Source organism: Diadema antillarum, unplaced genomic scaffold, assembly GCF_040938485.1.
Source record: "Diadema antillarum isolate AM-2024a unplaced genomic scaffold, OU_Dant_1.0 seq00001393_RagTag, whole genome shotgun sequence".
Classification (NCBI taxonomy): Eukaryota; Metazoa; Echinodermata; class Echinoidea; order Diadematoida; family Diadematidae; genus Diadema; species Diadema antillarum.
Window position 1 is genome coordinate 199,154 of NW_027272148.1, and position 26,422 is coordinate 225,575.

At 39.3% G+C, this 26,422-nt stretch overlaps 1 protein-coding gene across 1 annotated transcript; it reads right to left on the reverse strand.

The window, feature by feature from the left end:
- Nucleotides 1-375: 375 nt before the first annotated feature.
- Nucleotides 376-1,902, reverse strand: LOC139708984 (hepatic sodium/bile acid cotransporter-like). Its single transcript, XM_071620952.1, has one exon. It carries the CDS (start codon nt 1,900-1,902, stop codon nt 376-378), a length of 1,527 nt encoding a protein of 508 aa, XP_071477053.1.
- Nucleotides 1,903-26,422: the final 24,520 nt, after the last annotated feature.

A 26,422-nucleotide genomic window follows, 5' to 3' on the forward strand; every position in this document is an offset into this window, starting at 1 on the left:
GAATAATGAAAACACAGGTTCGAGATGTGATAGTTCTCATAGATGAAATATTTTGATAACATGACGATTTTTAAGCAAATGACAGACATCACTCACTGATCGTGGTCAATTTATTGCCATGGTTCATAAAGAATTTCCATCAAGGATTGATTAAAAATGGTGAAACCAAAAACAAGAGTGTTTTACATTACATGTAGTTTGACGCTAGCATTCGATCGAACAATAGCGATCGAACAATTGTCACACAATGTTATAAGCAGCTCATGACGCGGTTTTACAAAAATCAGCAATTCCTTAATAACAAAATTATGATAATAATAAACCGATGCATATTTGTCATAAGCCACCTGCCTCTGCTGAAGAGTGTTGACATGATCACTCAGTAAAACCACGATTGTCCGCACCTACTTCGGTGCCATCATTTTCTGTCATGTCCACCTGTATACCAATGCTGGACAAAGCTGGCACTGGAAGGCAGTGGTCATTTGGAGATTTCTCCATCTCGACCGATGGCATCTTCACAGGAGTATCAGCACATCGTTTATCCTGAAGCTCGTAGTCATTTGCATTCATCTCCTTCTCCTTTTCGTTCTCGTCTTCGTCAGAATCATCGGAGGCAAACCGAGCCTTGCAGAAAACATACTTGGCGAGGAGGTATATGACGGTGACAATGATTCCCTCAACCAAGCTGAAGAGCGCCATAATGTAAGGGACTTTCCCGATGAGATCAGACTCCGGAGCTGGGTAGAACAGCTCCAGCATGGTGGCGGCGAGGAGGCTGTTCTGAGCACCGGTTTCCAAGGAAACGGTAATGGCTTTCCGCTTCTCAAGGCAGCAGATTTTGGCTATTATGAGTCCAGCGATGCATCCCATGAACGGAAGGAGGATTGAGACGGCATACTCCTCTCCACTGGCGCTCTTGTAAATATGAAGTTGAGCGGGAACCCCAAGACCCACTGCTACCAGGATGCAAATGGTGGCTACTGGCTTCAACAGCTTCTCGCAGTACTTCCGGAACTTGCTCGAATAACGAGCGATGACCATACTTATGCCGATGGGGATAACGAGGTACAGGATCTGCAGGAAGAGGTCCAGGAAGGGCGTCTGAAGATCTTCGGCGCCTGTGGTGAGGGGACGAGCGTATAGCCAGAGGTTGAACGGCATCATGCCCATGGCGAAAATCGTGGAGAAGAAGGTCATCGTTAGGCTGAGGACGAAATCGCAGTCGAGTAGGAGGCTAAAGATGTTGCTGAGCCAACCTCCAGGACACGTGCCGACCATGATCAGCCCTAAGGACGTCGTGTCGTCGAGTCTGAACGCCTTTGCCAAAGCAAACGCAAGGGCGGGCATCAGGAAGAACTGGCAGGCCATTGCAAGCAACAAAACCCAAGGTTTCTTGATTATCTCCCAGATGCCTTTGAACTCCATCTTGCTTCCCATCATGATGTACGAGATGATCAACCACGCCAACACCATGTAGGAAAACAGGGGATTTAAGATGGAATCGACATGCTTGACTTTGACGACATACGACTCGATCAGGTCCCCGTCCTCGGCCTCCCCCTCGGTGAAGTAGATCTCCAGATCCGAAATGCCAACGAACAAGCCTTCGATGACCGTGGTGAAATTCGCTGGAATTTGGCCTAGAGACGCAACGTCGATGGTTGTGAGATTGTTGACGGTGAAGATCGACTGATCCAGGCTCTTGAGTCGTAGCGTTCCCGATGTGACGCCGGAGTCAATCGCATTAATTGACACTGTAAGGGGAACATTCTCACCCTCGAACAACCCCAGGAAATCTGCACTGTACGAGAAATTAAAGCGCGGCGACACCTCTTGCCCCTCCACTTGGCATAATGTCAGGAAAAGAAGCACAAGAACGTATGTCTTCTCGATCGTCATGATGACTGTATCAAAGTAAAACCTACGAAGATACAAAATGCAAAGCAATGATTAAGTTAGTGTTGTCTGAAAATAATGTAACTTTTGTATGCAACTTTGTAAGTATTTTGTATTGTTTTTATGCAGGGCCCCTTTGTAAATCATTTTTTAACTGAAAGGCTACCCTGTAAGAATAAAAAGGAATAAATCAATCAATCAATTAATTGATATTTGTTTCGTGTGTGTGTGGTTTAGTAAAGCGATCATTTCTAAGGTATTTATTTTGCCGATGCAAACGAGATTTCTTACATTTTCTTTGCTCCGAATAATCACTGTCTCAAGATGCCCTATTGTGCGTGATCATTTTTCCCTTGGCATAGAGAGGATTAATGCATTTTTGGTCTTCATGGCCTTAGGAAATTATTTTTAAAATGACTGACCAATCAGCATTATTACTACAATGACAAAGAGCTTGATTATTCATTTTAATCATTTTCCCTTTCTATACATTATAAAAAAGAAAGACTACGTTTTAAGCATGCTTGAACGGATGAGCTTCATGTTTAAGAAAAACACATTTTCGCTAATATTGTTTTCTTTGTATGAAGAGTGGTCCTGTTTTCAGAAAACTCGGGTCGCGATAAAATAACAGCTGAGATCCAGCGATTAGACGCGAATGTTTTCAGATCATTGTGTTACATAAGTTTAAGAAAGTTACCATTTACTTGTAATGTGATTGCATAGTTTATCTTTTGTAAAGGGAAATAAAAAACAACAACTGCTACAATATATATCTCATACGCAACTGAAGCCTAAACGCAGGAGATTTTGTATTACCGGTTGTCTCCTTTATATGATTCGATATCAATTGATTCCTATATGACTGATGCTTACATTCGGTTCCCTTAATAATCATTGGGTTAACTCAAATAATTTTGACTTACCGTCTAGCAAACTGTTATGTTACGTCAGCCGCTCCACCAACGAGTAGTTTCGATATCATCTCTCAAGACGCTGAAAAGAAATCGTCGCTGACTTCGAGCTTTATAGAGAGGCCGAGCAGGTATTCAAACCACTTACGTCATCAACTTCAACCTCATGTTTGCCCGTGATTATTTGCCAGGTAGTCAATTTTATGGTCGTGATAATCTAGTAACATCTCAATCTATAAAGGTGTGTAAGAACGCGTCAACATTCGCAAGTACATATCAAAGAGTATATGATAGAACTCACTATAGCATAGGCAGTGGTTGCTTCGCAACCAGTCCAGTCGTACAATCCAGTCGTTTGGAATTCGGTGGTTTAGTTTCTGATTACATTTGACATGTTCGAGGCCAGATTGAAAATTTCATGTGATCTGCTTGTGTGCTGCTTCAGCGATTCACGAAATATCGACTGCATCCACTGTATATATCTGTAACATATCCTGTACAGAACACCCGTAATCCGTGAAAACACAAAATCAAAAGATACAAAGCTTGATAAGTGTAATGATCGTTGATACGTCATTTGTGAAGAAATTGAAAAATATACAGAACAAGGAGAATAATCGAAAAAATTATGCTACACTTCTGATGCTGATGCTACCTCAACTACACCTTCACGAGCACGAGGAGCATCCCATAATGGGGTGTGACCTTTTTAAGAAGTCAGTATTATCATAAATATTGTCGTTAGTGCCACTTCTCATAACATCTGTTAATTCAAAGTAATCACCACCATCATCATTTAAATTAGTTTATGACTGCTATCGTGTCACAGTTGTTTTGTTTTCCCCAAGTGCAATCTAAAACTTGAAGCACAGTATATCAACTCACAGAATCGACTATCCACGACTTCATTGGTGCAGGGTTGCGATATGACTACTTGCCATGGTGGCAGTATAAGACCTTTTGGAAACTCAGTTGGTGATCTATGACTGTATGTTGAATGGCCCCCAGAAAAAACAAAATAAAAACACAAATAAAACAAAAAAGTAAGATTTTGACTCGAGGATCAAGCAAACTTGCAAGGATATTGTAATCGACTAGTTGGTCTTTGAATGACTGTTTTAAACTTTTGGAAGCCAATCACTGACTTAGAGAATTGAAAAATACAACAAGACGTCAACCAATCAAAACACAATTCTTAGATTTCAGGGATCATCGAAGGTAATGTTTATGGCTGCCATGGTATTCATATCAGAGAAATTCAGATTGACAATGACTATATGAGATAAAACAAGAATATGACATGATGTTTTTTAAGGGTGCAAAAGAACTCATCTCGACACAGTATTGCTAGCCTCCCTAAACCACAATTTCCTCAATTTGGAATTGTTCACACGTTCGATTATGTATGTATGTATGTATGTAGATGAATAACGTCACCTCATTGCTATATATAGTTTAAGTAGAGATCAGGAACAAAGCAGCTTTTTTCCCCCTCAATTTCTTGCTTACGATTGGCGAGGAGCAATAAGCCATTTGAAAGTACACGTGAAGGGTCATAGAAACGGGGAAGACAACGCAAAAACTTGAACCCTCGAAACAGCCAACACTCAACACAGCAGTTAAAAAACGGGTCGGACCTGTCTGTAGCAAGCAGTCCTGGCAATCAATAATCATTAAGGGTTTATGATTTCAAAATATTCGCCTTTTATTACCACCTAAGTGGGATCTACTTGACAAATGAAGAGATAACGCTGGCACTAATGTGTTGATTACTTTATCGACACGCTCGCCTTAATTGGGTCAGATTATATAGCCAGTGTTTGCAAACTAAACCCTATAGGAAGAAGAAAAGAGGGTTCTTTCGCATCCTATGGAAGTTTGATACGGCTTCGTGTGGCCGCTGAGGAGGCTTTGCCTTTTCTGATGAGAGATTATATATCAACTGTTTGCTACAAAGAGGCAATATTATAAAGCAGGAGGAGAACCTGATTATTCGTTCGTTCGTTCGCATTTATTCTACTTCACAATCACCCAAATCAAAGTAAAATTACATGGTTGTGAAAATTCTATTGAAGAAAACTTAACCAAATGACCAAGGAGCAATACAAAAGTGCAGTCTATACTATAACATAATTATGATAAAACATTTGATTCAACAAGACGATTATAGACAAGAGGAGAGACGAAGCAAAAACAGTGGAAAACGGGAAGGAGAATACTCGTAGACGGAGAGAAGACAGGTGCTGGATACAAGGGATCACATGATGTCGAGACACTGAAGTAGGAAAGAGCAGAAGAGGAGGACCACAATAGAGAACATAAGTGTAATGTCATAGCAAATTCATCGCCATGGAAACTGGTCCTAAATAACCCAACCTGGCCAGTGCGTTCATGCACCCACCTGAGTCCCGTGGCTAGAAACTCGACTTGCGATTAAATGCGTGCGATTTGGGGGGACCTGCCCTTGATTTTTTAAAATTGAGTTTAAAACGCAAAGTTTCTATAGCAACGGGGGCCTGGTTACAGCCCGAGCTACAGTAACAAAAGAATGAAACAATACTACTTCGGTACTCTATGTAATATTTAGCAAAACCAACAATGGAAGGAGAATGACAGTTCTACGAGAAAGAAACGAATTGATATAAGTCTATTTAATTCCTGCCTCGTAGCGCAAAGAAATCATGCGGTATAAGTGTGGAATTATCTACCAAAGGAGAGCCCCCCCCCCCAAAAAAAAAAAAAAAAAAATCCCTCTTGTTTCTCATTTATGAGGAAATATTAAGAGAGAAAATCTACTGGAGTACTGAGCAACGCAAACTGACTTAATTTATCCCATACTCCTGTTGATTTTTCTTCTTTCACTTCCGGAAACGTAGTACACCTCTTTGCGTTATTCATGGAACCCAGCTGTTGAAATACACAAAAAGGTCTCTTCTCTCTTGTTTTCTTGCCAAGTTATAATACTGTAAAACGAGAAATTTTCGCGTGCATTTTAATTTCGCGAATTTCGCGAGCGCCAAAATTCGCGAAATTAAAATGCACGCGAAAGCTTTTGTCTACACTACATGCATTGAATGCCAGTAGCAATTCGCGAAAATTTCATGCCACGAAAAAGGCTTTCGGCTCCAATTTGCGAAAATTTCATGCCGCGAATATTTCATGTTTTACAGATCTCTCTCTTCCCTCTTCTTCCATTTTAGCCAGTCCTAACTTTGCAGGGAGTCGAGTCGATTTACAATATGTGTTCATTTTATTTTATATCATTTCCGACGAAAGTATACAATATGGAATTCTCTCTCATGTCTTTTGTTACTTGTAAAGCGCTTAGAAATGCGTTTTAAGTGCTATGTAAATTGTCATTATATAATTATTAATATCATCATTATTATCATCATCATTATTATTATCATCATTGTTATTATTATTACTATTATTATTATTATTGTTACTAGTAAAAGTAGTAGTAGTAGTAGTATTAATATCATTATTATCATTATTATGATGTAAAAATCCACAATTCCATGCTATTATTGGTTGTGCTTTCTATCTTACAACTGCACGTAAATATACGTAAATGGATTTTAAGTAGAAATTGCATCTCCTCGCGGGATGACAAAGTTTTGTTTGTTTATTATGTGTTTGAATGGTGATTTTCTTGAACTGAAGATGTAGAAGAGAAGCAAGTTAATTGCTTGATGGATATTGCTGTGATAGGGATAAATATGCCTATGACATCTGCCCAACACAAACAAAGAAAGCTAATCCCGGTATACAAAACAAAACTAGATAAAAAGGACACAGAAAAGAAATCCTGATTTTGCATGTCATCTAAAACCTCATATGAGTGATACAATTAGGACAAGTGTCTGTAAACCAAAGAATAAAGAAGTGTCACGTGTACAGATTCGTGACTTGCCATTAACGAAGTTATGTTGGTTTTTTTTTATTCCAGAGGAGCCGGTCCATTACATTCCCATGCGTTGCTAGGTAGCGATGGCATTTTTATCATCTTTTAATAGCGCAGTAAAAACGATGACTTTACTCTTCCGAGAAACTAGTTGCCCTCGAAGGTTATGAGCTAATTATAGCCTTTCAGCCACGCACGGCTCCTTGTATTGTCCCTATTGTCCTCTTTGGCTTTTCTTAAAAGGACATTCAAGACGATTTATATAATTTTACATTATTATAGTACATACATATAAAGTGCCATGTATACTTTTTTTTTTTCTAAATTATTGAGGTGCGTGAACTCTAAAACACCCAAGACATAGTTCACTATTACACTGACAAGGATGGTGAAATGATAGGCTCACATTATCCAGTAATGTAGCAATGTAATTCCATTACAATAGCACTTGCTTTAAAAGCAAGTTCATCTGTGTAAAATTTGTGCACGCTTTCTTCTTTTGTTCTGCTTCTATATGGAGCACGCAATCATGCATTCATATGGTAAAGTTGCTATGTCATCATCCTCGTTCATTTTGATTTGTTATGAATCTTAAATACATTTTTATTCTTTATTCCAATCACTATAGATTGCTAGAGGTAAGCAAATGGTTAAGATAGATGGTGTAGCTATGTAAATTGATGCTTTATACAGATTTCACAAAGCGTATTTCCTCAACTCCCACAGCACAACCCACCGAAACTTGTTTAGTTCCTTCGCGGTTTATGTATGACGAGAAATCTGTAGTACAAATAGACACACCATGGGCGTCACCAGGGGGGAGGGGGGGGGGGTGCGCTGGGTGCGAACGCACCCCCCTTCAGAACCTAAAAAAAAAAAAAAAAAAAAAAAAAAAAACGCTTCAGTCTGCGAGCGACCTCAACGCCGGACACTAAAAAATTGTTCTTTTTTCATTTTTCTTCTTATTTTTTTTTCCACCAGGAGGAAAACTAAACAAAACAAAAACAAAACAAAAAACAAAAACAATCGCACCCCGGCTCTGGCAGCACTGATGCTATACATGTACATCACGTGTTTACTATCTATCGCCCGTACTGTATACGTAAGGTATATTTCATTCATTGTGCAACGGATTTTCACTTCAGAAAATACAAAAGCTCCGTCGCATGGTAGGGAGATACCACGCCCACCCCCTCCCCCATTATAGGTCTCCAATCAGTGGCGTAACGGGGGGGGGGGGGGGGGGGCGGCGCTGGTTGAAAAAAAAAAGATCAAAATGGTAATTCAAGGGTTGGTAAACTGCTTTTGAAATTGACATGAAAGGGTGAGCAAGAAATTATTTTTTTTTCTCTAAGATTTCTTTTAACCATAATTAAAGAGGCATCAATAGTGTGAAACATTGTTCAAAAAGCCCGGAGCCGACAAAAGATTGTGATTCAGCGTGATTCCTGGTTGGCATTCTGAATGATAAGCAGGATGGAGCAGTGTACTCAGAACATCCGAACGGCAAAGAGTCGCTGCAATGTTGCGCCATGTGATGTAGAATGTACACCTCTGTACCTTACACTTTGTTATATCAAAGCTAGATCACTGAGTGTTGTTTTACATACTATAGTCTATAAAAAATGCCTTGCATTGCCAATAATAAGACTTGACCTGGGCTATTTCCCAACTTTTCCATGTATAAAACACACACACACAAACACAAACAATTAGGGGATGCTCTAAAGTGCAGATTTTAGACGTCCTTCCCCCGCTTGGTCACTTCGACGCCCCCTCGCTGGTCATACCTCCCCCAATCATGAACATAAACCGACATCCTTGACTATCAGTGGCACACCGCCTCCCCCTCCCCCCTAATTTCCAAAGCGAAAAAACATAGTTACAAACGGCAGTTTGGGACTGTAAAATGTCAAAATTTTCACGCTCGCTCGCTCCGCTCGCTCGTTTTTAATCGCTGTGCCATTCTCCTGATGTTGCTGCCAGTATTAAATTGCCAGCAGTTGCGCCCGGTGCGCCACCCCTCCTTAATTTCCAAAGCGAAAAGGAATAGCTACAAACGGCAGTTTTTAGAGTGTAAAATGTCAAAATTTTCAAACTCGCTCGCTCCGCTCGCTCGCATTTTAATCAATTCAATTCAAACTTTATTTCATTTTTCGAAAAGAACATAAACATTTCACTTTCTTTGGTATCATAAAATAAGGTTGCATAATCAAAACAAAGTAAATTGAGAAAACATAATTGCGGAACCTTGGGGTGACAAAAACGTTGTAAGGAAAATTGATTGACTGAAGTGATACAGACAATGTAATCGTTATGCCATTCTCCTGATGTTGCTGCCAGTAATTGCCAGCAGTTGTGCCCTGTGCGCCACCACCCCTTAATTTCGAAAACGAAAAAATATAGCTACAAGCGGCAGTTTTTTTGACTGTGTCAAAATTTTCAAGCTCACTCGTTCTGCTCGCTCGCATTCAATTTTATGCCATTCTCCTGATGTTACTGCCAGTAATTGCCAGCAGTTGCGCCCTGTGCGCCCCTTAATTTCCAAAGCGAAGAAATATAGCTACAAACGGAAGTTTTTTTTTGCCTGTAAAATGTCAAAATTTTCAAAGTGGCTCGCTCCGCTCGCTCGCATTTGAATCGTTATCCCATTCTCCTGATGTTGTTGCCAGTAATTGCCAGCGGTTGCGCCCGGTGCGCCCTGCTTAATTTCCAAAGAGAAAAATATAGCTACAAACGGTAATTTTTTAAATTTAAAATGTCAACATTTTCAAGCTCGCTCGCATTTAATCGCTTTGCCATTCTCCTGATGTTACTGCCAGTAATTGCCAACTGTCGCGCCCGGTGCCCCCCCCCCTAAATTTTCAAAGCGAAAAAATGTAGCTAAAAACGGCATTTTTTAAACGAAATGCCAAAATTTTCGAGCTCGCTCGCTTCGCTCGCTCGCATTTAATCGTTGTGCCATTCTCCTGACGTTGCTGCCAGTACTTGCCAGCAGTTGCGCCCGATGCGCCACCCCCCTTTAATCTCCAAAGCGAAAATATAGAGCTAAAAACGGCAGTTTTTGGACTGTAAAATGTCAAAATTTTCAAGCTCGCTCATTCCAATCGCTCGCATTTACTCGTTATGCCATTATCCTAATGTTGCTGCCAGTAATTGTAAGCAGTTGCGCCCGGTGCGCCCCCTTCATTTCCAAAGCGAAAAAATATAAGCTACAAACCGCAGTTTGGGATTGTAAAATATCAACATTTTCAAGCTCGGTCGCTCCGCTCGCTCGCATTTAATTGTTCTGCAATTCTCCTTTTTTTTTTTCTTTTTACAAAAACTAAGGTCCCTCCGTGGGAGGGGTATCCCCCTCTTACACCCTCTCCCGCTCGGTTGCTTCGCTCCCTCGCCGAGGATCTCACACCGTCACATAATGTACCCCCGTAATAGTCCTTCATGATATTTTTATTTTTCCCATGCTCTGTAAACGCGACTTTTACACTCTTGTTTTTTTTTCAAAAAGTTCCTACAGTGGGAGGGGGTATCCCCCTCCAACACCCTCCGCACTGAAGGAGCGGAATGGATCATCGCCGAGGATCTCACACCGTCACAATAATGTACCCCCGTATATAGTCCTTCATAGCGAAAGATTCGTGCATGTATACAATCACATGTATAATGTACAATATACAGAGTATGTGTAAATGTACATGATGACACAGGAGCCAATGAATCACATTTAAAAAAAAATCTCACAGTTTACATTTACTGTCAAAACGCACCCCCCTTGAAAAAAAAGCTGGTGACGCCCCTGCACACACACACTTAACAGTTGCTATTTTGAAACTATTATGCCTGTATACATGCATTTCGAGAAATATGCCATATCCAATACAAAGGCATTTTGAGATTCGTGGGTCTACACATACAAATTACTAATAGTATGATATGGATAGCTTCACAAAAATATAGTCCGACCTCTGTATCCGGCCATGTCGAGACTGCCGCCCGTTCCCATAAGCGATTTGGCTGGATATGGAAAAACAATGTTAATCTTTTGATTTAATTTTATTCTATTTTGTTATTCTCTGCACGAAATTTTCTTTTGAACATCAATCCTCAAGCATGCTCAATTTCTGCTTAATCTGATAACCCTTTCATTGTTGTTACTCCAGTGGTTTACATCCTCTTCTCATTTTTCACCCATCTAGCATGTATAAAACGGTTTGGTATTAGTAAGATTAAGCGCTTGAATAGACCCTGTGCTTCAGAGCCTCTTTTCTCAGTTTACACTTCCCAGGAGTTTGTGTTTTCTTTCCAATATTTAGACAGGTTAGGAGAGTCCATTTGACTAGAGTTATACACCATTTTAAAGCTTAAAGTCTGCTCTTTCAGAATCTGCTCTTAGCTAAAAATCCATGTCTGGCGACTTTTTGTTGATTTGTGATGCAGGATCGCATTATGTAGTATTTGAACCCCATGCCTGGCAAATCTTCACATGATTATCAGGGTTTATTCCATTTTGTTAGATTACTTTATTCTCCCTGTGTTTGTCTTTCTTTCTTTCTCTCTCTTTCTCTTTTTTTTTTGGGGGGGGGGTTATAGAAATATGACATTGAATGATTTCGGTGTTTCGATGTTTTTTGCTGTTTTGAATTGTATTCTGATGATTTTGATGTTGTTATTTTTTCAGTGATAAGATTATTATTTTGTTGCTGTGAAATATGTACTACAAATTTCAATTCATTTCAAACAAAGTGTCAAATCAGTTCAATCATTTCTGAGGCAAAATTACGTTAGAAATTGGTAGTTTATGGTACATTGACCAATATATAATTTCACATGAAGGGTTAAATCAGCTCTACACAGACGACTAGCCATGTACAAGATATTGGGAGACTGCATATGATAGCATAATTCTCTTGAGATTAATATTCCTATAGCATATTATAGGAAATCATGGGGCCCATTTCATAAACATACCAAAGTTGCTATGACAGCAAGTCCTGCCGGGATGTCAGCTTGCTATCATAGCAATTTCCGTTTCATAAAACTCTAAAACTGTATACTGCCAATATTTGACTTCGTTGGAAAATTTGTCATGTCAGCTTGAATGATCATGGACGAGCCTGATTCTAAATCCCGTTTGCGTGCACCCATCGCAGTGATTTTTTGATGTCGTCTGCTCTGATGGTAACACATGTAGTTACGAGTTCTTATCTCAAGGACGCGGCAAGTTTTTGTTGTTGTTGTTGTTGATGATGTAGTTGTTGTTGTTGTTGCTCTGTTCTTCTTTTGGATGTTTTTGTGCTCCGACACCGCGTAACATGCTTGAACTTAGATCTGCTAAACGCATTCACACATTCATTCATATTGGTGAAGATAGCTAACATCAGGCGCGAGAGCTATGGGCCAGCAGTATCTGTTGTGATTATGTGAACATGACGGTGAGCTGCTGTTGACAGGTTTGTCGCGTACATTGCATGTAACTTATACTGTAAGATTGTGCCCAACTATGGTTATAGCTTGCAATATTTCTGAGAGTAGGTCCAGGTCTCGATCAATGTCCCTATAAGCGACACAATACAGTAACAAGGTTAGAGTTGTCTAGTTGTCTATACTGTGCTGTGGCAATGCTATTAATTTTATGGAGTTCAGATATGTAATTGAAAAAGTGATCAGTGTGAGTGATGGACGGAACGAAGTGCGAGCAAGCAAACAGGGTTCCACGATGCGTCACAACATAACACAACAACACGAATATCAGTTTCTGGGAGCGATCAATGTGCTAACATTAGTTTACAATACCAATGGCACATTAATCTCTAGTCATTACGTTTTTGGTGATTTTGTAAGTAAGTATACGAGACAATGATTTCATGTTTAAAACAATCTCAATTTGGAAATGTTGTATGTAGACATTTCAAGAAAGGAATGAAAAAGCCACCCGACGCATATGGCAATTGATGTATTGTGATTTTGATAATCTAGTCTATATCTTATAAGTTTAATACGGGCAGTATTGACTGCAAACGATACACACACTATCAGTCACTAGAAATAGATATACGTGTATTTTAGAACCTGGGGGTGTTTCATCAACGTTTGTCAGCGCTGACAATTTCAGCAAAATCCTTGGTTTTGATTGGCTGAGATGCTCTGGTCACTGACTGTTACTATGGTGATTCAAGTTGTCAGCACTGACAAACGTTGATGAAACACCCCCCTGACGTTACATGCTGATCATGATGGGATCACCTGAAGTTTGCACAGCGGCCATAATTTCTCAGAATATAATATCAGCATATTTGCAACGAGTGTTCACTCGTGAATCGCTGTCATATAACTTCGCGAAATTTGCTCGTCCGTCAACACTGGGAGCCAGAAATCTCAAGTTCTCGAAGTTTGCGTCACTGGTGCGCTTGCGCAAGAAAGAAGAAAGAGCGCGTCGTCTGACAGCTGGCGATTGTGACGTAACAATGCACACACGTACATTCTGCACGATGACTGCGCGCTCCGGAGACTCCAACTAGTGGGGCAGATATATGAAAAAGATGCTCACATCCGGCGGAAAGTATAAAATTTTGCATATAGGGGTATTTTGAGGCGCAGATTTCAAAAATTGCCGGATCCAAGAGATCTGATCACGGGGTCGGCCGCCATTTTGAATTCCAATATGGCCGCCGTCAAAATCCCTATCTTCAGTTCTGAATGACATTAGCCATTGGAATTTGATATATAAAAGCATGAAGATATGATGACTTCAATAACAGACTTATTTGATGTGTCTGACAAGCTGCACGGCAGCCAATTTGAATTTAATACATATTTGCCATGTTGGAGTGTTGAAAATCTCTATCTCGGGGTTTGTAAATTAGGCTACCTGATTGAGCGCGCGTTTGTAACTGATAGAGTGCGCGCTGATGTATTTACATTGTGACGTCAGTGAAAGGTGCATTATGCTTCCTTTTTGCTGCACTTTTTGACATGCCCGTGAATGTTAGTCGTGATGTTTGTCTTCGTAGCCACATTGGAATTGAAAATAGCAGGCATTGCGTTTGTCAGACACATCACATCAGTTAATATTTTAACACAGTATGTTAAAATACTTGTTTACACCTAATTTCAGGGTCACTCACCACTTAGAAATCGAGATAGGGATTTTGAATATTTCGTCGAGGCGGCCATATTGGAATTCAAAATGGCGGCTATTCGATGTTTGTCAGACACTCCGAATCAATCTGTCATCAAATTCAATGTGTCAAAACGCTCATGTGTACCAAATGTTGGTGCCACAGGTCATTCAGAACTGAAGATAGGGATTTTTTAATTTGTTTTGTGATGGCGGCCGACCCCGTGGTCAGATCTCTTGGATCCGGCAGTATTTGAAATCAGCGCCCCAAAATACCCCTTTATGCAAAATTTCATACTTTCCGCCGGATGTGAGCATTTCGACCAATTTTTGTTGCATATCTGCCCTACTAAACGGAAAACAGCTGCGGAAAACAGGTAGTGGACTGTCACGTGACAAACTTTGCGAAGTTTCAGTTGCTAGTGACAGTATGGTGTTCACACTGCCAAAACATCGAGAAGATCTGCGGGAATCCGGGAAAATTCCCTAGTTAGAGTGAGAATTTTCATGAGAAGTCTCGCGAGAAGTTTTAAGTTTGCCGTCACACTGGCAAAATTAAGAGTGCAGTCTTAAGCATCGCGATCTCTTGACGGTGTGACCACGGTTTCGATAGATACTTTTTAATATCTTAAAGCTGGTGTCTTCAAGGTAATCTATCAGGCCACAGATTAATTTTGCATTGATTGAACCCCTTCAAACAACTCTGCAGCTGAAATGCGTATGCAGATGTGGTGCAGACTCTTTAAATTTACGATTGTACTCGTATTCCTCGGTTGCGAAGTTCTCGGGATGGCGCCCTCTCTCAGCCTAACGCGTATAGTTGGCGAAAAAAAAAAAATCGATAAAAAGGGTCCAGAACTAGACTAATCACATTCATGAAAATAAACTGAACTGTTTTCCGATGAAAGCAAAAACGATGCAAAAAAAAAGAGAGAAAAAAAAAACAGGAAGTAGAGGAAGAAGGAGGAGAAGGAAAAGAAGAAGAAAAAATAGGAATTAGAATGAGAAATATTGTTTGTGGCTATTTTGTACGTCTGCTCATCGTACATCCAGAATCAGGACAACCACTCAAGGCCCGAAAGGTGTGTGGATGAAATAAGTACAAAGAGAACAGTTGTGAGTTCTGGAACAGAGCGACCTCTTTAGTTTAAATGAGACATATCTCCCTAGCGATAGATGCGATCGTGTACTAATATAATTTGAATTTAATTCAATTGAATAATTGATCTAACTTTTTACTTTTAGTTGAGATTTCACCATGGACGCTTGACACTTGCTAGATGAGATCGTTAAAACACTCTCACCATTGCCGGGAAGCAATACTCCCTTCATACGACTATTAAGGCCTATATCAAGAGTTCGCACAATTATAGTGTAAAGAGTAATGAACGTTCATCGTTAACAACCACTGATCTTTATTGGAAATACAATGTAACTGGATATCTCATTGGACCAAAGAGCTTATAACGAGTGGTGGTACTGGTGGAGAGGAGAAAAGTCTCTTTGCATTGGACACATCAAGTTTTACAAACAATGACAAACAATTGAAGCCGCGCCGCCATGTTTGCCACGCACATATCCCTTATGGGGACTTATGGGGACGCATTTTCCAAAAGAGACTGTAACCAACACCAGGTGATGATGTTTTGAGCTCCATACACAAGTTTGGGAAACGAACGCAAAATGCAAATGAAAAAGCGCGCTTTTGTGCCCCCCCCCCCCCCCCCCCCCAAAAAAAAAGGACTTTCAGGTAGCCCGGAAATACAAAACATGCATGCGTGTAATGGATGCCTGCCGAAATGTCTATGGGCAGACACCCCTGCGTCACCTGGTCCATAGGCAAGTTCATTCTTTGTTTGAACATGAATTCCGTAGATTGTTATGTCGGGCAAGCTTGAGCATCATTCTGCTTTGAAGATGATTAAACTACCTTAAAAACTGAGAACAAAATGTCATTGGTATTAATATGCACATGAGCTAATTGTGAACTGCGTTATTGTGGAACAATGAAAGACTTTGTATATGATTAATTGGCCTACTCCTTTTTACAAAATGCCAGTTAAGATAGTGTATTGTACTTACAAGGAATTGATCATTATTCTTCATCCAAATCATAATCATCTGTGACATCGACTATATTTGAACAGAGTTATTACGGTTCCTTGGAATAAAGAAGGCAGCATGTTGACGCTTTTATACTTCCGCAAATGGCGTTGAAGTTTTCGTCCGATGTACAACAAGTGATAGAAACAAGTAGACCGAGTAGCTCACGTCACAAAGCTCTAAACTGCACTTGCGCCCTCTCTCGGTTACTTGTACCGAATTCCAACCATTGAAATAACAAGTTGGCAGTAAGCATGTTCTACCTATTTTGTATATACTTGTAATACGTAAATATATGTATGTGATGATTTATGTATGTATGCATGTATTGATTTCCTCTGTATGTATGTATGTATGTATGCATACATGTAGGTATGTGTCTTTAACAAGTGTATGAAAAGAGAATCTCGCTGATCTTCAAGAATTTCGACCAATTTCCGGGTAGATGAGGGTCCATTTTACTTGCCACAAGAGCGCACTTTCATTGAAAGAGCTATTTTGTTAATGTTTCTCTTACAACAATATGCATTTGTGTATCATATTCGTTTCTCCAAACCACCTTCTCAAACCGGCTTTGAGCACGCGAGCCTTTTTGTTAGATATGCCAGAGTAATGTACATGTATGTGCATAATAAATGTACAAAGTAGAACCGGAGACAGATTTCCACATCCAAAATGCGATAAAAACGCATTTGGTGTGGGATTTACTTGTGAGAGCTTTGGGACGTCCGATGGCTGATTTGCTTTTTTTTTTTCTTTTTTGTGAACGACAATGAACATCAGTTTCAGTTTCAGTTTCAGTTTCAGTTTATTTTATTTAATCACGGCAATTTGCTTCAGCAAAGCTGTTCTTCTGCAAATCCGTGAACAACATAAAAATAGCAGAAATACATACAAACTGCATATACAATGATAAAGAAAGGAACAAGTTAGTGTCAGGTAACAACAAAAACAACGATAAATTAAAAAATGTACTATACAAAAAAAAAAGAAAAAAAAAGGAAAACGGAACAAATACCTACGGTAACATGTTATTTTAACACTATCAAATACAGAAAGAGAGAAAAAAAAAATCCTGGGCAGTTGCTTAGGCTACAGCATAGATATATCAAGAGCTCGTTTGAAACTGGTGAGAGAGAGCTTACTTTTCAAGTCATAGGCTAACTGATTCCAACTCTGGACTCCTCTAAAGGAAAGAGTTCTTTTTCCAACTTACCTTATACAATACAAATTTTTTCATACTGTTTCTCAGAAAATAAATTGTTACATATTCTTCAAAATATTGCAATACATATTCTGGAAGCATTCCATTAGAAATTTTATACATAACATGTAGTAATTGTTTATACCTTCGTTTTTCCAAAGTATCTAATGACAAACGATTGTAGATTGCTGAGGTCGAGTATCTTGGTTCAACCAAAAGGACAGTTTTTAAAGCTCTATTTTGAATGATTTGCAATTTTTCAGAATCCGTTTTTCGCAAATTACCCCATACAACGCTGCAATAATCGAATTTGCTCTGAATAATGGACTTGTAGAATACAAGAGCAGTTTTTTCAGTTATACAAAATCTTATTCTTTTCAATAAATAAAGACTTTTCACTGTGTTTTTTATCACCTTATCCACCTGTTGGCTCCAATCAAGATGTTGGTCAAGATAAACTCCTAAGTATTTACAACAAGTAACAGAGGGAACCTCAGATTCGTCAATGCTGACTCTCAATACCTTGTTCCCAATCCTCTTTCTGGAACCTATTAACATCGCTTCACACTTTTTCACATTCAAAGCAAGTGAGTTTACTTCCAACCATTGTGACAAGCACGTCAAGTCTTTATTGAGACCTCTTTGTATTTGACCGAGATCTTTGCCAGGTAAATAAAGACATGTATCGTCAGCGTATAAATGGACCTTACATTCCTTAATGCAATCAGGCAAATCGTTGATGTATACATTGAATAACAAGGGCCCTAACGTAGAGCCCTGTGGGATTCCACATGTTACATACATAGGCTCGGATATGGAGCCATCAATAGTAGTATATTGAACACGATCACGGAGATAATTACCAAACCATTTACATGCATTACTATGCAATCCAAGGAGAGATAACTTATGAAGAAGTGTCGCATGATTGACTGTGTCGAATGCCTTTTTGAGGTCAATGGAGACCATTCCAACCATTTCACCCTTATCTAAGCTACGAAGCATTTCTTCTGTGACACAAAGTAAAGCAGTCATTGTGGAATGGGCAGGTCTGAAGCCTGATTGATTTGGGTTAATAATATCATTTCTATGCAAATAATCATACAACTGATTAAAGATGAGCTTTTCGATTACTTTTGTAATAACAGACAAAACAGATATCGGTCTGTAATTACCCATCTCACTTCGACTACCACTTTTATACACTGGTGTAACTTTTGACACCTTCCACTGTTCTGGAATACAACCACAATTCAAAGAAAGATTTAATATATACCGCAGTGGTTTTGCAATTATACGTATAACAGGCTTTATCAATGTTATTGGTATAGTGTCCATTCCATGTGAGTTTTTCATTGGCATACTTTCAACCACTTTCACAATGTCTTCTTCAGTTATATCTTCAAACGCGATGTTGCTCCTTCCGAAACATTATCCATTGTTCGCGGGTGTCTTTTTTTTTTTTGAACAAGTTTTTTTTTTTTTCATCTTTCTGACTGATTCATTTCCTGTTCTGTATTATGGTGCAATACACTTTTCTGATTTCATCATGTAGTTTTTTTTTTTTTTGTTCTTTCAAACAGTGATGTCACATGCAACTTTCATTTCATATTCTGTACTGTACTTAAAAGATTTTTTTTTCTTATAAAACGTGATGTCACATGCAACTTTCATTCCATTGTATCAGATTTCATCTTTCTGACTGATTCATTTCCTATTCTGTGGATGGTGCAATACACTTTCATCAGACTTCATTCATCTTTCTGACTGATTGACTTGCTGTGAACGTATGTGTATTTGATTTCAGTTTGTGCCTGCTGAAATTTTCATCATGGTGGGGCGTTGGTGTTTTGGGGGTTGGGTGCTGGTGTTGTCTTGTTTCCTGGGTGAGTGTGCTATTGGTGTGTTTCGCCGGAGGGCGGTTCATGCACGTCCGCTCATGGCGGTGAACGGGGAGTTATATTCCACCCAACCATCTGTTCTGTTCTATTGTTGTATTTAATGGGGACCTATCTATTGATAATTTTCCCAACCAGATGCGTGTTCTTTATATAAATAATGAGTTGTTGATGAGGATGGGTGGTTTCTTAGGTGAAATGAGGGATGTAGTGATATGTGTTGAGTTCATGAGTTCGTAACAATTCAAATTGGTTTGTTCTCTAACATTTGTACAGTGTAACAGTATACTTGTGGGTTTATGTAACATTAATTAATGATATTGTATAATAATATGCATGTTTATATTAAACTGCCGAGGCTCCCCGGCCCAACATTATACATAAATATTTAAACGGGTTTATATCATAATACTAGGTGTTTCAAAAAACATTTCCCACTTTTGATCATTAATAGCTCAAAAACTATTCATCCGATAAAACTGTCATTGATATAAATAATAGCTGGATAATGTACAATTTGGTTGAAGGTAATTTGAATGTGAAAGCATAAATCAGTTTCATTAAATCTAAGATTGATTTTGAAGTAAGGTTTCAGATTTTGATCAAATTTTAACCCTCTGTACAAAAATCAACTTTGCACAGGAACCAATGATGTGTATGTGAGTGTGTGCTGACAATGGCCCTGAACAATAGACATTCCTGAACCACCTGTTGACTAGGCGTCAGTCTCGTGCTCCCAGGCACATGAATGCTTAATCAATAATTCATGTGGATTGCCCTGGGCACTGCTAGTCTGGATTCATGCACGGTAAAGGGCAAACTGCATGCACACGGAAAAAGGAAGCACACGTTTCCATGTGCTTGCAAACACCACATTCCGTTCCAGCTGGCAATCATTTTCAATTTTTGCTTCACATATCACTAAATTTGGGATATAAATAAGCATAAATGATCTAAAGTTCCTCATTTTAATACAACTGTCTACTAATTAAATAGTCTGACAAATTTTTCGCTTTTTGATAAAAAGAAATCATTTTGGGTAAAGAGTTTAGCAGCATTTATCATTGGGGCGATATATTTCACAGTAGATTTATTTAAGGCTCCATTTACACAAGTGTATACTCTAATTGATTTTCTTTGCTTCCTGTCACCATGTTTACGATAGAACAGAAGGTATTCAATGTAATTTCGTTTTTCAGAAGTAGGGAGAGCACTGTCGAGACCCAACGACAGTATCGGAGGCGTTTGACTTTACACAGATACTGCCAGAGGCTGAATAAAGACTAGTTGTGATAGTGGAATTTCTCATGAATAAATAATGAAGCATTCAAACCCTAACCATTGTTTAGGACCATTGTCAGGGTGTTAACCACACACTCCCTTACACACCCATTGACCCCTGTGCAAAGTGAAATTTTGTACAGAGGGTTGAAAATAGAGCAAAATCTGGAACCTAACTGTGAAATTAATCATGGATTTCATGAAACTGATTTATGTTTTCATATTCAAACCACCTTCAACCAAATTGTACACTATTCAGCTATTACTCATATCAATGACAGTGTTATCTGATATATAGTTTATGAATTATTAAGAATCAAAAGTGGGAAATGTTTTTTGAAACACCTAGTACTTTTGTAATAATATATTATATTATTGCGCATTTTATATAATTTCATAAATACAGTGTATGTATATATATGGTTTGTATTTTATAAATACGTAATGATATAAATTCAAAACTCTAAATATTTCTGTGTTTGTTTTATGTGGCACTAAAACTGTCACCTAAAGAACGCCTATCTATACATTATTCTAACCAACCATCCGGGGTGTGCCTTTCTTTTATTGACTCGGTTCAAGTTCAAAGTTCTGCTTGAGTGATTTTGGATTGCGCAGACTCTAACGCATGTCACCTGCTCTGATACAACGAAATGACACGACGTATACAGCGTATAAACAGAAATGAATATCTTAAAGCGACTGGTTATAAAAGACTAACTTTCTGACGGCAAAAGTACATGTAGCTTAATTTCACTGAACTTCTGTAAGTTCTGCTGAGTGACGTTGGATTGCGAAGACTCTCATACAGGCCACCAGCTCTGATACAATGAAATGAAAACGACGTGTAAGCTATCAAAGGAAATATAGATCTTAAAGTGACTGGTCACGAAAGACTAATTTTCTGCTAAGTCGGAATACCGCGTTAATTTGAATACACTAGTATGTAAATTCGCGAGGGATCTGACCAGAAGCTACAGGCCTACAAAAACTATTTTAAAAAATGATAGTAAGGATACTGATATTGATCGAACGTTCGCATCCACCTTCAATTTAGTAAAACAAAGACGCTCATTGTGTATTAAAAAGATAGGAGAGAGAACACTTTGACTACAGAGACATAGCAACATTTCAGGACTAAGCAGACCTATACATAAGAGGTGATCAAAGTCATTATTTGAGAGCTGTTCTCGACGTTGCGAACTAGGGTAAAATGTATTTTATTTCGCCGTTCTAGTATACTGTGTAGATGAACGCCGCTGAACCCCAACCAGCTTCAATTAAAACCAGTGGCGCACATTATCATCGTGTACAGGTGTAAAGGCCTACAAGTAGATCCTTATAGTTAATAATCTAAGAGAGGAATAACACGTAGAGATATCTGGTAGGCCTACTTGGGATTTTACAGTGTCGTCCTTTGGTCGCGGTCAGTTTAATCTATTTTGTGTATAATGTAAGAAAGTGATTAGCTAAACAAGATGGGAAAACGAGTGAGAAGAACTTAAATAATGACAACCAACAGGCCCTCAATTTTTCCGAGCAAATGGAGGTAATATTCTATATATAATGAAGATGATTGATCTGATACAATTCGAAGTAAGCTTGCTAGTAAAATAACAGCAAAATCTGAAACAATAGCTCTTTTTCATACCTTGCAAATTAGACAAAAAATTTCACGATAGTAAGAATTCCACTGCAACTGCGATAAAGCAGAGCGTCTCGCCGGCCTTTCTCTCAGGATACACACACTATACAATCCGCAAAAAAAAAGAAAGAATAATAATGACTGTCTGATCTGGTGGGGATTCATTTTTTTCCAGTCTGTATAACTTCTTGATGTTGCGGCCATTCAGTGACTACAGCTTTATAGTAGGCATGTGTTGCTGCCCGGAGTAATCCCATTCCTGGCAACAATGGATACTAACCCAGCCAACTTACCGAACTTTGCCTTCTTTGTCCCCTTGGTAACCGAATCGTATCCCGCTAAATTCTCTTTGTTGTGACGATTAATTTGGATATCAACGATTGTCGTAATGAGGATTCCAGCCTACACGCATTCCAGTCAGCTTACTGCTCTAGATATGCATACCCTTTCCCTGCAATTAGCCCTAACTCTTCTTGGTATACAGAAAAAAAAACAATCAAACAAAACAAAATAAAGAAGAAGACGAAAGGAGGGGGAAAAACCCCTGTTTTTTGCTCTATATAATTTGGGGTTCAATACCGGCATGCAGCACCAGAGGAATTCTTTCTTCATTTCCTATACTAATTTCAGAGTAAAAAGATGAACACTTGTACTTGTGATATTGAGATGAACAGTTGACGATATTCGCCTATCTCGGTTTGTTTAGCTCTGTCAACCTTATGTAATTCCGTTATCACCACATGGGCGCAAAAAGGGGAGACATGGTACAAGGCATCATTTCAAACCCATGTCTACTCAAAAGGGATCTTTTTAAGTTGAGAAAAAAAAATTGAAAATGAAAAAAAAAATCCTCCTAGGCCTATTTGTTTTTCTTTCGAGTTTTGTTTTCTTTTGTTCTTTTTTTTTTAAAACCAAAACTCATCTCTAATCAAGGGCGACTAAGACAGTCCTAACGTTGAAGATGAAGCAGGATCGATGAGATGTGGTTTTCTTGTCTCCTTGTTCCACCTTTATATTTTACGCCAGTATGGTCTGCCGGTTACTTATATTGATTGGGCGGTATACATTATGTAGATCTATATTCAGCAAATCCAACGCGCGATAGAGTGAATCCGATCCATTGATAAGTCTGATCGATTGAGATAGACGAGCTAATCCGTCACTTGTATTGAAATCTTTGATAATAGATGCTACCAGTAATCACGCAACATTATCGACTTGATAATTACTATTTTGTAAAAGAATGTTCAGCTGTTATACTACATTAGTCTTTCTCTAGTTATGAAATCGTGAACAACTACTAAGAAAACGTCTGAATAAACAACTGATCAACAAAGACTTGACGTGCAGCCTGTCTCGTAAAGACCCCCTCCCCTCCCCTCCCCTCCCCTCCCCCCCCCCCCCCCCCGAGCGGTAGGGGGGCACTAGGACCTGACTTTTAGCTTTTTAACCAAAGAGCGTAGAAGTGCGCCAAAGAGGGTCTACTCAGGCGATTTTACAGATAAAGCGCTCTCCTAAAGCGAACTGTACCGTACCGTACCCGCGCTAGTCCAGATTCTGGACGTTTTCTATCATTACGCATCCACGCGCCGCTCCACAGCTTATCGCGCTATCCCCTGTAACCGCTCGATGCCAACAAACCTGTTTTGGAGGTCGAGATGCGTGCGTGCGCGGCAAATTAATACACGAGCATACGGTGGGGCATACGCGTGCTGTAGCGGTGTGTGCGCGCGGTAAATGATCACACAAAACAGTCCAGGCAGTGGACTAAGCGCGCTGCCAAATATCATAACACCACAGAGTTGCATTCTTGCATCCGTACGCCTCCGACAGACTAGTCTAGCTTCTGGACTCTTTTTACTCGTAGCCGTGATTGTACGCGACAAGCCGTATGAGGGCGTGACACCCGAGGATTGCGATACGCCGAGAACTGCGATACCCGAGAAAAAAAAAGGCTTTTTACACTTGTGTTTCTTAACCCCGGACTTTCTCTGACCCAGGACTATCGTTAGTCCCGTACCATTTTTTTCAGCTTTTTACACTCGCCAATTAGTCCCGTACTATCTCTTGTCCGGGGCTAAGGAGAAAACTGACCTTTTTACACTCGTATTCCTTAGCCCCGGACTTTCCAAACCACATGAATATTCATAATTACGCTGTGTACTGTACACGTACACGCACGCACCGGCAGCACTTGATTGCCTCGTTTCTGATTGGTCAGTGAGGGTCGGACTTTGTCTCCGTCGCTTAGCCCAGGATTATTTTTTCGTTCTGTTTACACTCACTTGCTTGGCACCGCAATTGCGGTGCTAACCCCTGCTATTTTGCAGGGCCAGATAGTACCGTACTATCGGTGGGGCTAGCCCACTTTGGCAAAAACGAGTGTAAACAGAAAGTGGGCTAAGGATAGTCCCGTACCAACGGTGGGGCTAAGGCCCCCCTTAGCCCCACCGTTGGTCCGGGGCTAAGCAAAAATTTACAAGTGTAAAAAGCCCTAAAGAGTCCAGTAAAATACTTTCGTCGGATCGAGCAGGGTCAAGAGTTCACGCTAGAGTGGTCATGAATATTCATGACTCGCAGTCAATCAGACAGTTTTACTAGTTTAATGAGAATACCAGCTGATCGCACTCCCGCTGGTAGTGTGTGGTAGTGCTGCCCACCTCCACTACACCAGGGAGGTGAGACATGACTACACTACAGCATTGTCCACCAAGGGGTTTTGTTCTGAAGTTGAGACCACTACTTCGACCGCCAGCTCATCATACTGCACTATGTAGGCCTACGTGCTTTCTTTATGCATGATGAGAGACAAGCTGCCCATTCCATGATTTCACGAAGTCATCATATAAAAGTCTTTACATAAAATCAAGGAAATTCCAAAGACTCTCACAATTATGTAGCTATTTATGTATACAAGAGAAGTAAAGTCTGTGTGTCTTATGAGAGAGAAGTCTTTTCATGAAACGTATAGCCTCCTTTCAAATAGGGGAGGTGTATTAAGTGTATAGATTTATAATACTAATTATCAATACGATGAAAAAAAAATGTTTCATTGGACATTATAGGCTTATTGCAGATAACAGACTTTATTTTAGACTGATTCCTCCGAGAATAACAGAATGACATCGGTAAAAGGGTCAATCCCACTATATCCGCTAAAATATGTGATCTTCATATACATGACTTCTGATCCCGCGTCACAGAAGTCATATTTTTGGTAAAGCAACTCTAGCAAAGATATTAAAAACCAGACCCCCCCTCCAAAAATATTATTATTATTATTATCATTACAAAATATCAAATGTATGAACCAGATTCAAATAGTCGATCGTGCCCAAATAAATTTCTGTCTTTAAAAGCCTGATTGTAGATAGGAATCTAAAAATTGTCATGGTCAACAAAGGCAAGTGAAACTTCATTGGATTGCGCCTGCGGGTAGGATAACGAAGAGGTTCGTGTTTTTGTTATTGTTTTTTTTTTACATAGATCGAGTCATATACAGACGGATTTCACTGACGAATTCCATAAGGTATTTTAAGATTCAACGAAACATAATACTCTGCCATGAGATTTCTCCTCAAGGATTATGACAGCCTTATAGCTCAACTGCAAGGAACTCCTCCCATATCTCACTATAGAACACATTAAAGTAACTTTATTATCTCATTTCCTTGGAAAAGTGCAGGTGAGAAACGTATACGTTACGAAAACTCACTCCCTGGCCAACATAACTCGCAGGATTCATCCAATTATAAACCCAAACACTCAAGGGAATTTATTCATAGTAACAACTTTCATATATAGTCAAACTACTTCATCTAAACGTAAAAGCAACATTATTCCTTGCGTCCTTTTACCAAAACACTTGTGGCTTGCCTTTAAAACAGATTATGCTGATAGTGCAGCTATTATATTCGTGAGGAATATGGTGCTGGTTAAATTGGTGCGTTCTTCCAAAGGTTCTTTATTCAGAAAGCTATGTCTGTTATTCCGAAGGTTCGCTTATTCGAAAATAAACTATTGCTCACTATTTTTTTTTCTGATAATGAAACAATGTTCATTAGACGAAACTTAAAAGAAGGGTTTGTAGTTATGTACTTGTAATTATAGCACACTTAACCATCACAACAATACCCGTCGTTATTATCACACGGCATGTGCTGATACGTGGCGATAACAATATGCCAATTCTTTTAATTCTATTAACTGAATGGATTTAGAAGTAACAGGAGGGTTACACACATCTATTTTCCATGAAAAGGTGTTAGTGCTAACCTATAGCAGTAAAGAAAAACAAAACAAAAGGAAGCGTTGATCAAAGGATGATAGTACAGCATGACATTGTAATGATGAGAAGCAGAATGCTTCACACACGCAGGTACACAGTGACTCAAATTGTCTTATGACTTTGAAAGCGAACACTTTTTTTAATGGGTTCTCACCAATGTGAATGC

Coding starts and splice junctions, on each gene's coding strand:
- LOC139708984 (XM_071620952.1), bottom strand. CDS start 1,902: ATGACGATCGAGAAGACATACGTTCTTGTGCTTCTTTTCCTGACATTA.